This window comes from Amblyraja radiata, chromosome 15 (genome assembly GCF_010909765.2).
Source record: "Amblyraja radiata isolate CabotCenter1 chromosome 15, sAmbRad1.1.pri, whole genome shotgun sequence".
NCBI lineage: Eukaryota > Metazoa > Chordata > Chondrichthyes > Rajiformes > Rajidae > Amblyraja > Amblyraja radiata.
The window spans coordinates 47,612,187-47,626,568 of NC_045970.1; the positions used below are offsets into that span (position 1 = coordinate 47,612,187).

General features: G+C 46.2%; 1 protein-coding gene across 3 annotated transcripts in view; it reads right to left on the bottom strand.

The window, feature by feature from the left end:
- The window catches only part of prkg1 (protein kinase cGMP-dependent 1), a 445,216-nt gene that overhangs the window by 51,204 nt on the left and 379,630 nt on the right, over positions 1 to 14,382 (bottom strand). For all 3 annotated transcript variants that reach the window (XM_033034352.1, XM_033034353.1, XM_033034354.1), the window contains exons 8-9: positions 9,231 to 9,296; positions 5,897 to 5,971 (exon numbers count right to left, since the gene is read on the bottom strand). In XM_033034352.1, the coding sequence (XP_032890243.1) occupies positions 5,897 to 5,971; positions 9,231 to 9,296 (141 nt within the window). The remainder of the gene's footprint in view (positions 1 to 5,896; positions 5,972 to 9,230; positions 9,297 to 14,382) is intronic.

Genomic DNA, 14,382 nt, shown 5'->3' on the forward strand with positions numbered 1-14,382 from the left:
TAGAAGTGTGAAAACGCACACCTCCAGATTTAGGGACAGTTTCTTCCCAGCTGAATCATCTTCATGCAACTGAATCACCCTACCACAACCAGAGAGCAGTGCGGAACACCTAGCTATCTCTTTGGTGACCCTCGGACTATCCTTGATCGGACTTTGCTGGCTTTAACTTGCACTAAACGTTATTCCCTTATCATGTGTCTATACACTGTAAATGGCTCGATTGTAATCATGTCGTCAACAGAGCGTCGTCAACAGAGAACAGCGGATCATCGGGACAGAGCTACCAGCCTTGGAAGGCATCTACCACACACGGTGCCTCAGGAAGGCCCTCAGCATCCATAAGGACTCATCACACCCCTGCCACGGTCTGTTTCAACTACTTCCCTCCGGCAGACGTTACAAGGCCTTCTACGCCCGAACCTCCAGACTCAGGAACAGTTTTATCCCAAGAGCTATAGCGGCTCTGAACCGGCCCTAATGAGTGCCCCCCCACCCACCCCCTTTGGACAGTCTCCCTCAGATGGTCACGTCAATCAATTCAGCTTGTTTATTTATGTATTGTATTTATTTACCTTTCTTGTACATCAGTGGAGCTGCACACTAAATCTCGTTGCACTGACGTGCAATGACAATAAAAGATATATTATTATTATTATGTATTGTCTTTCTGCTGACTGGACAGCACGCAACAAAAGATTTTCATTGTACCTCAGTACATGTGACAATAAACTGAACTCACTAACTACCCAATCTATTCCCCTCATGTTTGTGATTTCTTGTAGATTTCTTGTGAATCAATAATTCCTCTATCTGGTGGTGGACAACAATGGGTGTTTTACCACTACAGGCAAAGGACCACAAATACTTCGTTCAAATAGCCATTTGTTATGGATGAACAAGGACAGCCAAAACGAATAGACTCCAAAGGCCACAATATGCCCACAGATGGTTTCAAGATATTTTCAGCTCTGACGCTACTGGCTAGCGATCAAGATCATAAGTCACAGAGATAGGAGTAAAATTGGGCCATTCGGCCCATGAAGTCTACTCCGCCATTCAATCATGGCTGATCAATCTCTCCCATCCTAACCCCATTCTCCTGCCTTCTCCCCATAAACTGATGACACCCGTACTAATCAAGAATCCATCCTTAAATACATCCACTGACTTGGCCTCCACAGCCTTCTGTGCCAAGGAATTCCACAGATTCACCACCCTCTGTCCAAAGAAGTTCTTCCTCATCTTCTTCGTAACAGAGCGTCCTTTCATTCTGAGGTTATGACCTCTAGTCCTAGACTCTCCCACTAGTGGAAACATCCTCTCCACATCCACTCTATCCAAGCCTTTCACTATTCTAGACATGAAAGATTACTATATATTTTTTTCTCCACAGTTTACAGATATCCAGACACAGAATTGCTGGAGTAACTCAGGGGGTCAGGCAGCACCTCAGCAAAAAAAGGAACAGGTGACGTTTCGGCTCGAGAAACTTCGAAGGATCTAACCCAGATCTCCGACCCTGTAAGGCAGCAACTCTATCGCTGTGCCACTGTGCCTAAAAGTATGGCAGGGCTGCTGCCTCAGAGCGCCAGGTGCAATCCTGACCTAAGGTGCTGTCTGTATGGTGTTTGCACATCCTCCCTGTGACCACGTGGGTTTTCTCCGTGTGCTCCGGTTTCCTCACATATTCCAAAGACGTGCAGGTTTGTAGGTTAATGGGCTTCTGTGCATTGCCCCTAGTGTTTAGTTTAGAGACATTGAGCGGAAACAGACCCACCGGGTCCGCGCCGACCAACGACCCCCACACATTAACACTATCCTACACACACTAACACTATCCTACACACAATTTACACATACACCAAGCCAATTAACCTACAAACCTGTACGTCTTTTGAGTGCGGGAGGAAATCGAAGATCTCGGAGAAAACCCATGCAGGTCACGGGGAGAACGTACAAACTCCGTACAGACAGCACCCGTAGTCGGGGTCGAACCGGGGTCTCCGGCGCTGCAAGCGCTGTAAGGCAGCAACTAAACTGCTGCACCACTGTGGCCGCCCAGTGTGTAGGATGCTAAAGTGGGATCACATAGAACTAGTGTGCGGGTGATCGATGCCTGGCACGGACTCACGCAGTTTCCACACTGTATCATAAACTAAATTAAAACTCTCTTGACTCTTGAATTGCAGATGCTGGAATCTTGAGCAAAACACAATTGTGTGGAGAAACTCAATGGGTCAGGCAGCATCTGAGGAAGGAATGGACAAACGACGTTTCGGTTCGGGACTCTTCTTCAAACTGATTGTAGCGGGGGGGAAGCTTTTTTTTGCCTGTTAGTCAGCGGAAAGTCTACACATAATTGCCAGCGAGCCATCCACAGTGTACAGATGCAGGATAAAGGGAATAATGTTTAGTGCAAGATAGATCTCCCCTTGTCACATCTAGGACCGCATCTACTTGACCCATTATCTTTGCTTTTCTCCGCAGATGCTAACTGATTTGGTGAGCATTTCCTGCCAATACTTAAAGAGATGATTCTTTGAGGGAGACATGGTTAGTAAACACTGAGATTAAGCGAGATGAATTGGTTTATTTGAAAGATGCAATGAGATAGACTGAATCATTAAACAGAGGATTAGAGCATGATTAACTAAGCCATTAGATAGAGACAGAGTAAACTGTTATCAATTTGAAAGACTGAGGTGTCTGAAGTGTTAAACAAAGACATACAATAAGATAGACAATGTAGAAATAATGAACTGCAGATGTTGGTTTAGAGAAAAAGACAGAAAATGCTGGGCTTCAGAGCTTGAAGAAGGGTCCTGACCCAAAACTTTGCCTATCCATGTTCACCTGGGATGTTACCTGACCCGCTGAGTTTACTGTTTAGTTTATACTGTTTAGAGATACAGCGCGGAAACAGGCCCTTTTGCCCACCGGGTTCGCAATGACCAGCGATCCCCGTACATTAGACAATGGACTATAAACAATAGGTGCAGGAGTAGGCCATTCGGCCCTTCGAGCCAGCGCTGCCATTCACTGTGATCATGGCTGATCATCCACATTCAGTACCCCGTTCCTGCCTTCTCACCATATCTCCTGACTCCGCTATCTTTAAGAGTTCTATCTAACTCTCTCTTGAAAGCATCCAGAGAATTGGCCTCCACTGCCTTCTGAGGCTTCTGAGGCTTCTAATGCTATCCTACACACTCTGGGGACAATTTTACACTTATACCGAGTCAATTAACCTACAAACCTGCACGTCTTTAGAGTGTGGGAGGAAACCGAAGATCTCGGAGAAAACCCAAGCAGGTCATGGGGAGAACGTACAAACTCCGTACAGACAGCACCCATAGCCGGGATTGAACCTGGGTCTCTGGCGCTGCAAGTGCTGTAAGGCAGCAACTCTACCGCTGCGCCACCGTGCCATCGCTCCAAAGAGTTACTCAAGCACTTTGTGTTCTTTGTTTGAAAGGTAGGCTGTATGTTCAACCTATAAACAGGCAAATATCTTCTCCAGTGCTAAAACCAATTTCCTCCATCTGCAACTTCCTCCGCCTCGGTCGTACCACATCTTCTTCTGAAACACGCCACAACTAACTTCACATTCAATGGCCAGCCTACCAACCCGCATCCCCACTGAAGTTGAGCTTAACTCAAGTTCTGCTGCCCACCTGGACAGCGCAGTGGGGGGGGGGGGGGGGGGGGGGGGGGGGGCACTGGCTCCACGGTAGAGTTGTTGCCTCACAGCGCCGGGTTCAATCCTGACCACGGGTGCTTGTCTGTACGAAGTTTGTACGTTCTCCCCACGACCTGCTAGGGTTTTCTCCGAGATCTTCGGTTTCCCCCCACGCTCCAAAGACGTACAGATTTGTAGGTTAGTAGGCTTGGTATGAATGTAAAATTTTCCCAAGTGTGTGTCGGGCAGTGTTAGTGTGTGGGGGATCCAAATACATCGTTACCGTAATTGGCTTGGTTATAAATGTAACATTGTGCCAAGTGTGTGTAGGGCAGTGTTAGCATGTGCGGATCGCTGGTCGGCGCGGACATGCTGGGCCGAAGGGCCTGTTTCCATGCTGTATCTCTAAACTAAAATTCCTTGTTACATTCAAGAACATCTTTTTATTTCAGAATAGAGTCACTGGACGTCAGTATCCCCAACCTTGTGGAAGATGGAGTTCACGATATCCATCATCATTTCAGTGATGGATTGTTGCCTGCTTTCACTTCTAAAAGGACTAATTCTAAGATCTTGGCACAATTGATTTGTGTTAAGAACCGCCTTCATGTCTACTGCTCTCATTATTCTCTCATCTCATCCTGAACTTTGTGCGACCCCTTTATCTACTCATTTTACACTTGTCACAACAGTACATGACACAAATCTGATTCTCGACACACAAGGGGAACTACCAATTGATCCAATCATTGTAAATGTCCAAATAATGCGTCATCGGTTTTTAAGTTGTTTTTTAGTTTAGAGATACAGCGCGGATACAGGCCCTTCGGCCCACCGAGTCCAGCGATCCCCGCACATTAAGATTATCCTGCACGCACTAGGCGCAATGTTACATTTATAACCCAGCCAATTAACTACGTCTTTGGAGTGTGGGAGGAAACCGAGGACCCCGGAGAAAACCCAGGCAGGTCACGGGGAGGAACGTGCAAACTCCGCACAGACAACGCCCGCAGTCAGGATCGAACTAAGAAAGTTGAAGCACTCAAGGGATTGCTGATACAACCCCTGACGGGAAACGGCAAGGTAGTCAGACCAGACACAAAGGATATATATTTTGAAAGGCAACCAAAATGTAGCGTGAATGGGAATAAATTACATGAATGACAGCAAATGGGTAATTCTCTCAAAAAGCCAGCTTGAGTACAAAGGGTTACATGTTCCGCGCACAGATCAAGTGTTTTCACTAGCACCGTATCACAAAACACAAAAGAATAAACAGCTCTGTCAATACAAAAGAACTGCAGATAATTCAAGCATCAATTGTACAATTCAGCTTTTACTTTTCATGATAATCAGCACTCTTGTATATCCTACACAGTGTTGATGCTTCGGGAATAGGCAAGACATGCTTAGTTTAGTTTAAGGTAGACAAAAATGCTGGAGAAACTCAGTGGGTGAGACAGCAACTGTGGAGCGAAGGAATAGGTGACATTTCGGGTCAAGACCCTTCTCCAGCATTTTTGTCTACCTTCGATTTTTCCAGAATCTGCAGTTCTTTCTTAAACACTTCGTTTAGTTTAGTTTAGGGATCTGTAGTCATGATCGAACCCGCCAGGGCCTCTGGCGCTGTAAGGCAGCAACTCTACCGCTGCGCCTCCGTGCAGGATCTGCCCCTCTGCTCTTTCCTGATACTATTCAACTTTATTTCCTTTTTGGATATCTGTCTACTTCCCTTCTGAAAGTTACCATTGGAATTCATGGGCTTTTAGTTTTTTATTTAGTTTTAAAGAATCAGCGCTGAAACAGGCCCTTCGACCCACCGAATCCGCAACGACCAGCGATCCCCACACATTAACACTATCCTACACACACGAGGGACAATTTACAGTTTTACCGAGCTGCAAGCCTGTACGTCTTTGGGGTGTGGGAGGAAACCGAATATCTCGGGGAAAACCCACGAGTGTCACGGGGACGAACGTACAAACTCCATACAGAAAAGCACCTGTAGTCGGGATCGAACCCGGGTCTCTCTAGCGCTGTAAGGCAGCAACTCTACCGCTGCGCCACCGCAGCGGCCCAAGGTCCCTTTGCTCACGGTGTATTTCTAAGATCCTTGCACCCGACGAGCTTTTTAAATGTTATCTTGCTGCTCATCCACCTGTCGCCGATGGCAATCATGGTTAAAATCAACTTCAAGAACATGAACGATTGACATACTTAGCTTTCACTTCAGCATCTTCGTAAGCTTTGTTCGACACGTCTTCAAGGCCTCCAATTAGGTGTTTGAACGAACTGTAACAATCAGAACTCAGTTTCAGCGGAAAAATATTCTTAAGCAATTAAGGCTCAAAATTGTTCAGTGATCCAACGGCACTTTACTGTCAACACCTCAACATATACAATGGGGCAGAATACAAAATGCTGGAAACCTAGCAGGTCAGAGAGCATCTGCGGAGGGACTGGATAGGTGACATCTCAGGTCCGGACCCTTCCATGCACTCGGGTACATACACATTTATATATGTGGACAGACATGTTACTTTCTTGCGATGGAATGCATGTTAATTGAAATTTAAATTGTTCTGTCAGTACAAAAGAAATGCAGATAATTTGTTAAATTATTTGTTAAATTCCAGCATCAATTGTGCAATTCAGCCTTTACTTTAACCTGGTTCGATCCTGACTACGGATGCTGTCTGCATGAAGTTTGTACGTTCTCCTTGTGACAGTGTGGGTTTTCTCTGGGTGCTCCGGTTTCCTCCCACACTCCAAAGACGTTGAGGTTCGTAGGTTAATTTGCTTCGGTAAAATTGTTTATTGTCCCTAGTGTGTAGTATAATGCTAGTGTACGGGGTGATCGCTGGTCGTTGCGGACCCGGTGGGCCGAAGGACCTGTTTCCGCGCTGTGTGTCTAAAGTCTACAGATGCTGTAAGGTAGATTTTTCAGCGAAATAAGCCTCTTTGGACATGATTCCTTAGACACCTAGTATTTAATTGTGCTGCTAACAGCCATATTTGCTGAGTGTTTACGTTTCTTCTTAAAGGTCGTCACATAGATGACAAACAGCTTTAAACATGAAGATTACACTTGCTCTTAGGGATATTGCTGTATAGACTCTTTAAGAGATCATATCAAATTTAACAGACGCTATAATAATGGAAGGAAAAACATGCAGTAATTTGGCCTGTTCTCATTGGGAATTACTTTTGCCCTTCAACAGTATTGTTTGCAGCACAGGCGCTAAGTAATCCAATCGATAATGTAGATTGGATGTACAGGAAGTTTAGTTTAGTTTATTTTAGAGATATGGCAAGAAAACAGGCCCTTCGGCCCACTTAGTCCACACCGACCGGCGATCACCTGTACTACTAGTTCTATCCTACACACTGGGGACAACTTACAGAAGCCAATTAACCTGTAAAACCTGCACGTCTTTAGAAGCCGGAGCACCCGGAGAAAACCCAGGCGGTCACAGGGAGAATGTACAAACTCCATACGGACAGCACCCATATAGTCATGATCGAACCCGGTTTGTTGGGGCTGTGAGGCAGCAACTCTACCTCTGTGCCAGTGTGCAAGAAAGAGGACTGCACAGTGTCAGAGACTCAATCTAATGCTTCAACCGAGCTCCGCAGGCAGAAAGCCCATGGGGAATGTGTGGAACATTGGTTTCACATCAGATCCTGTCAACGCGCTTAAGTGGCTTAAATAAAATGGATGGCGTGCAACACTACTCGTTACTTCTCTGGGATGTCAAAGCTCGAGGGGAGACTTGATAAAAGTACTGTATATAAAATTATAAAGGCAGTCAGAACCTTTATCCCAGGGAGGTAATGTTCAACATTAATGGGCATGGCCATGAGGTCTTCTTATTGAGTCCACGTCACAAGATTAGAAATTGTTCAGCCAGAGCACATCTCGGCATCTGCTCACTATGGCGTCTTGCGCTACTTGTGCTTCCTGTGCGTGGTGGTGGAGAGATTGGTGGAAACAAGGCCGCGACGTGAACGCTCTTTCCTTGACCCCGGGCCATGAGGTGAGTGTGGGGAAGTTTAAGGGAGGAATCCAAGAATTATTCTCGGTACATTGTTCTATCTGAGACATATGACAATAAAACACTCTTTACAAGAATGATCCCAGGAATGAGTAGGGTTAACCTATGATGAGCGTTTGCTGGCACCGGGCCTGTACTCGCTGAGGTTTAGAAGAATGAGGGGGGAGACCTAATTGAAACACTCGGAATAGTGAAAGGCATGGATAGAGTGGATGCGGTGAGGATGTTTCCACTGGTGGAAGAGTCTAGGACCAGAGGACCTAGACTCTCCCACTACAGCACAAGCATTGTGAGCCGAGGGACCTGTTCCCGTGCTATACTGTTTTATGTGCTTTGTTCTATTGTTATTTATTCCAGGTGAGGCTGAGGTCCATGTGCATCTCCTCTGACCTCGTCAACCATCCAGATGTGGCCTCCATTTTTGCTCCCCCCCAGACTGTCTGCCGCACAGAACATCATTGGCAGGGCCCTCCGTCAGCATGGACCTGGTGGGCCGAAGGGCCTGTTTCCAAGCTGCATCTTTCAATCAAACCATCATAACAAACTGGTATGAAAGCCATCACTGCGCCTGCTTTGTGTGCTGTCGTTGGGCTTTCTTATTGATCAAGACATTGTTTTGTGGCCAAAGCACAAAATGCTGGAGGAACTCAGCGGGTCAGGCAACATCTGTGGAGGAGATGGATGGAAGCCATTTTGGGTTGGGACCCAACTTTATGGCTATTGAGTTTCGTAGCACAGAAAGGGTTCTGCTAAAGGGGCTGTCCCACTTGGGCGACCTAATTGGCGAGTTTAGAAGAGTTTGAAAAAATGACATGTTGAAGACCTCCTTCGACTATGTAGAAGACCTCCTTCAACTATGTTGAAGACCAGCTTCGACTAGCTATGACTAACTTTGGGAAAATTGGACACCGAATAGTGGAGAGTGAAGACGACCTCCTTCAATCTCCTTCGCCCTCCCTTCGACTATGATGAAGACTATCTACAACTACCTTAGGCTACCTTCGACCACCCTCGATTACCTCCGACTAACATGCCGACCTACTACGACTAAACCTACGAGTAAAAAAAGTATCGATTTTTTCCATGGCAACCTTTTTTTACTCGCGGGCATTTTTTAACATATTGAAAAAAACACCGCAAACTAGCTGAGGCCTTGAATACGCGGAGACCACTCTCGACCATGAAGGAGAGTTACGAAGACCTCCTACGGCCTCGTGTCGACCATGCTGCGAGTATGAGTCGAGGGCAAACTCGGCAGAACTCGCGGATTAGGTCGCCCAAGTGGGACAGGCCCTTTACATATCGCTTCCATATGATCTTGATGCCTATCTATCTAACCCCATTTGCCTGCATTAGGCCCATATCCCTCTATTCTCTTCTTTCCAAGCACCATGGTTACAAGGGCCATAAAGGTCCTAGAAGATTAACAACAACAAAAAGTCCTAAAAGGTCCTATAAGAAAATGGTCAAATTTAAAAATGTTAAATTTCACTTACTCTCTGTCGATCACAAGGCAGGTCACTGTTTCAGCAGCGATAACATTGGCTGTTCTCACGTCCTCCCTGCAAATACAATGAAAATTAGACATTAACCAAGGTTGTACTTGTTGTCTGCACTAGTTGGAATGGTAGGGAGTGAGCCACAAGGGCATAAGGTCATAAGTGACAGGAGCAGAATTAGGCCATTTGGCCCATCAAGTCTACCCTGCCATTCAACCATGGCTGATCTATTTCTCTTTCCTAACCACATTCTCCTGCCTTCTCCCCATGACCTCTGCCACCCGTACTAATCAAGAATCTCTGCCGCTATCTATCACTTCCGGAGTAACGCTGAACTACATTGTAAGGAACGATAGTAAAGGAAACTGCAATAAGCAGGTAGACACAAGATGCTGGAGTAACTCAGCGGGTCAGGCAGCATCTCTGGAGAAAAGGAGTAGGTGACATTCTGGGTCGAGGCCCTTCTTCAGACTGAGACTTCAGAGCTTGATACAGAGAGAGAGACTCATAGTCTGAAGAAGTGTCTCGACCCAAAACATCACCTATTCATTTTCTCCAGAGATGCTCCCTGACCCGCTGAGTTATGGGCCTGTCGCACTTGGCGATTTTTTAGGCAACTGCCGGCGACTGTCATAGTCGTAGCAAAACCGTCATCCTGGCGACAACCTACGGCAGCACCTACGTCAGGAGAAGTCAAGCTGCGCTCATTGGCGGCGGGAAAATTTTCAACATGTTGAAAATTTAGCGGTGACCAGAAAGACGCTACGACTTTGTGCGCGACTGAGGAGACTACTCTCGGCGACCACCGGCGACATGTGGCGATAAACTAGTCGCCTGTAGTTGCCTAAAAATTTTACAATTTACCAATTTAGTTAACCTACAATCCCGCATATCTTTAGAGTGTGGGAGGAACCCGGAGCACCCGGAGAAAACCCACGCAGTCATAGGGAGGACGTACAGACAGGCACCCATAGTCAGGATCGAACCCGGGCCTCTGGCGCTGTACGGCAGCAACTCTACCGCTGCGCCAACGTGCCATTTATAACAAAGCCACGTTATTAGCTTAACACTAACTGTATAAACATTTCTTGAAAGCATTGACCTCCCATTATCATGATACCACAGTCCAATACATCACTAACATATCATTACATACATGACCAGAGATTTAAATTTTAGTCTTGCTGATATTCAACAGCTTTACAGTCTTCAGAGGCTCCTTAAAGCTCGGTATTTTAGCTAACATTTTGGATTAACATAAATCAGTTTCATTGACATCCCAAAGATATTTAACGACTTGTACGCCTCTGCTTGAAGTACTTAAATTGAATTGCGAGCATGCATTGTTTGATTCAACCCTCATCAACCAATTCATTCGTCAACGAGACACGCATGTAAAAATCTAAATTAAGATTAAAATACGTAGGGTGTTTTTTTCAGGGAAGATAATGTCACTAACTCAAATATCTCTTCGTCTGTCTCCCCATCACTGTATCCCGAAGAGGAGTACTCTGACTCTGTCTCAGTGTCCGTGTTGTTCATGCTTCCCCTGGAAGCCGTTGACTTTGACCAGGCTCCACATAAAGACCCTCTCAAGCATTCAACCGGTCAGCCGCGCACAAGGATCCTGTTCTTCGTAGAGAGAGAGAGAGCCGGGGCTTGTTTCATGCAGGGAACCTCCGGGGCTGGAAGAGCAACTGGACACCGGGATTTGCAAGTGCTGAGGGCGGCAGGAACCCGACACTGTCGAGGAACGTTTTGAAAAGCGCACCGTCCGTCCGTCCACAAGTCCCCTGTTGCCCTCCCATCACCAGAGCCCTTGTCTTATCCCGCCTCTGGCTTCTAGCTATGCCAGCAAATGCAAAAAAAAACCTGCCAATCTTTCAGCGTGGTGACTGTTCCCTGAGATAGAATGATTCCAAGTTGGCTACTGCTGTTAGCTGGCACCCTGTTGGTTAACACATTGGTCTCCAGGCATAGTCATGAATCCTCATCCAACTCTCCTTGGGGAAAAACAAACCACACCTGTCTATTAAATCACCAGCGTGTAGGAAAGAACTGCAGATGCTGGTTTAAATCGAAGATAGACACAAAATTCTGGAGTGACTCAGCGGGACAGGCAGCATCTCTGGAGAGAAGGAATGGGGTGACGTTTCGGGTTGAGATCCTTCCTCAGACTGGATTAAATTCCTCAGATTAAACCTCCAGGATTATTATTACATGATTCGTCTTATCCCCAAATGATCTCAGGCTTTAGTTTAGTTCGGGTGAGAACTGCAGATGCTGATTGACACCAAAGATAGACACAGAATGCTGCCCCGCTGAGTTACTCCAGCATTTTGTGTCCATCTTTAGTTTAGTTTAGAGATACAGTGTGGAAACAGGCCCTTCGGCCCACCGAGTCCGCGCCGACCAGCGATCCCTGCACACTGACACTATCCTACACACACTAGGTGACGATTTACAATTTTTTTACAGAAGCCAATTAACCTACAAAACCGCAAGTCTGAGGAGTGTGGGAGGAAACCTGAGCATATGGAGAAAACCCACACAGGTCACGGGGAGCACGTACAAACTCCGTACATACAGCACCCGTAGTCAGGATCGAACCTAGGGCCCTGGCGCTGTGAGGCAGCAACTCTACTGCAACTCCACCGTGCCCACTACCTTGAAAATCAATAGTTTATAGGTTATCAAGTAGAAATCACACGAGTACATCAATGGACACTTGGTAAGGTGCGACCTGGAAGGTGCGAACATGTGTATTAATTGCTCTGGAGGGGCACATCAAACCAAGACAGGCAGAAGGTGGGGTGCCCCCTCAGACCCTGGCACATATCTGTGGGCCGTGCCCGAGCATTGCGAATGGGAGAATCAAGGGGCACAACATAATCGCAGAGCATCTAATGGAGAAAGTAAAAAGTACAGAGTACAAACAAGAAACTGCAGATGATGGTTTACAAAAAAGATACAGAGTGCTGGATTAACTCAGCAGGGCCAGGCAGCAGCTCTGGAGAACATATCTGGTCGGGTACAGATTGCATCTTCACAAGTGTCCATAGATATAATGGTCTGAAGAAGGGTCTTGACCCGAAACATCACCTATTCCTTCACTCCATTGATGCTGCCTCACCCGCTGAGTTTCTCCAGCATTTTTGTCTACCTTTGATTTTTCCAGCATCTGCAGTTCTTTCTTAAACATAGAATGAATGCTGTGATTTCAACATGAGGAACTACTGTATAAGCTCTTGATTTTCAAAGTAGGGTGGCACAGTGGGGCAGCGGTGGAGTTGTTGCCTTACGGCGCCAAAGACCCGGGTCTCGGGTTCGATCCTGGCCAAGGACACCTGTCTGTACGGAGTTTGTACGTTCTCCCCGTGACCAGCTTGGGTTTTCTCCGAGATCTTCGTTTTTCATCCCACACTCCAAAAATGTACAGGTTTGAAGGTTAATTGGCTTGGTACAAATGTAAAGTTGTCCCTTTAGAGTGTGTGTTTCGGATAGTGTTAATGTGTGGGGATCGCTGGTCCGTGCGGACTCGGTGGACCGAAGTGCCTGTTTCCGTTCTGTATCTCTAAACTAAACTAAACTAAACATAGATAGGTGACGTTTCGGGTCGTGATCCTGTTCAAACACTTCAGACAGTAAAACGTAGGGATAGCAAACCACAGTGGAACCGCACTTGACATCAGATGACACAGCCTCATGGAAACCAGACTTGATATTCGTCCAATTAGTCTGCTTTTCACATGATCCCAAGCTGGATGGGAATGGAGTGGGCGGCTTGCTGGTGGGGATGGGAGCCGAATCAGAAAGTGCAACTCAGACAGTTCAGAGCTGATTAAGCCAAATAGCTGAGGCAGACTGTGAGAGATGATGTTTAGTTGGTGATTATGCAATGTTACCCGTGGAAGAGTCAAATAGCCAGCACAGATTCATAAGTTCATGTCACAGGAGCAGAATTAGGCCATTCAGCCCATCGAGTCTTTTAGAAAGGAAGTGAGGAGGAACTTCTTCAGTCAGAGGATAGTTAAACTGCAGAACTCATCGCCACAGAGGGCAGTGGAGGCCAAGTCAGTGGATATTTTTAAGGCAGAGATAGACAAATTCACGATTAGAACGGGTGTCAAGGGTTATGGGGAAATGGCAGGAAAATAGGATTAGGAGGCAGAGATCAGCCATGATTGAATGGAGGAATAGGCTCGATGGACAGAATGGCCTAATTCTACTCCAATAACGTGAACTTTCTAGCTTTCCCTCTCAACCCTAGTCTCCTGTCTACTCCCCATAACCATTGACACTAGTACTAATCAAGAATAGAGTAGACAGGGAACCTATATCAGATTGATTGCAGCAAGCTAGAAAAGAGGAGAGGGCAGGACAAGAATCAAGAATTTATCAATCTCAGCCTTAAAAAAAACCCGTCAGTGGCAATAAATTCCACAGACTCATCACCGTCTGACAACAGAAATTCCGCCTCATCTCTTTTCTAAAGATTTTTTATTCATTTTATTCTGAGTCTAAAGGTGCGTCTTTTAATTCCGAATTGAGTATTAAAAAGTAGGGAGGTTATACATAAGCAAAACACAAAGTGCTGGAGGAACTCAGCAAGTCAGGCAGCATCTGCGGAGGGAGTAGACAGGGAACCTATATCAGATTGATTGCAGCAAGCTGGAAAAGAGGAGAGGGCAGGACAAAGACTGGCAAGTGATAGGTAGATTTACAGTAGGTAAAAGGATAGAAACAAGGAACTGCAGATGCTGGTTTGTAAAAAAAAAAACTCAAAAGTACTGGAGTAATTCAGCAGGTCAGGCAGCATCTCTGGAGAACATGGATAGGTGACGTTTCAGGTCAGGACTTTCCCAATTAAATCTTCCCCCTCAGCTTAAACCTGGGTCCACTGGTTCTTGATTTCCTTACTAGGGCGAGACCACGTGGGTCTTCTCTGGGAGTTCTGGTTTCCTCCCACATGCCAAAGATATGCAGGTTTGTAGGTTAATTGGTTTCTGTATGTTATAAATTGACCCTAGTGTGTAGGATAGTGTAGTGTATGGGGTGAGCGCTGGTCAGTGTGATAAAACAGGCCCTTCGGCCCACTGAGTCCATGCTGATCAGCGGTCACCCTGTACACCAGCACTATCCTAGGGAC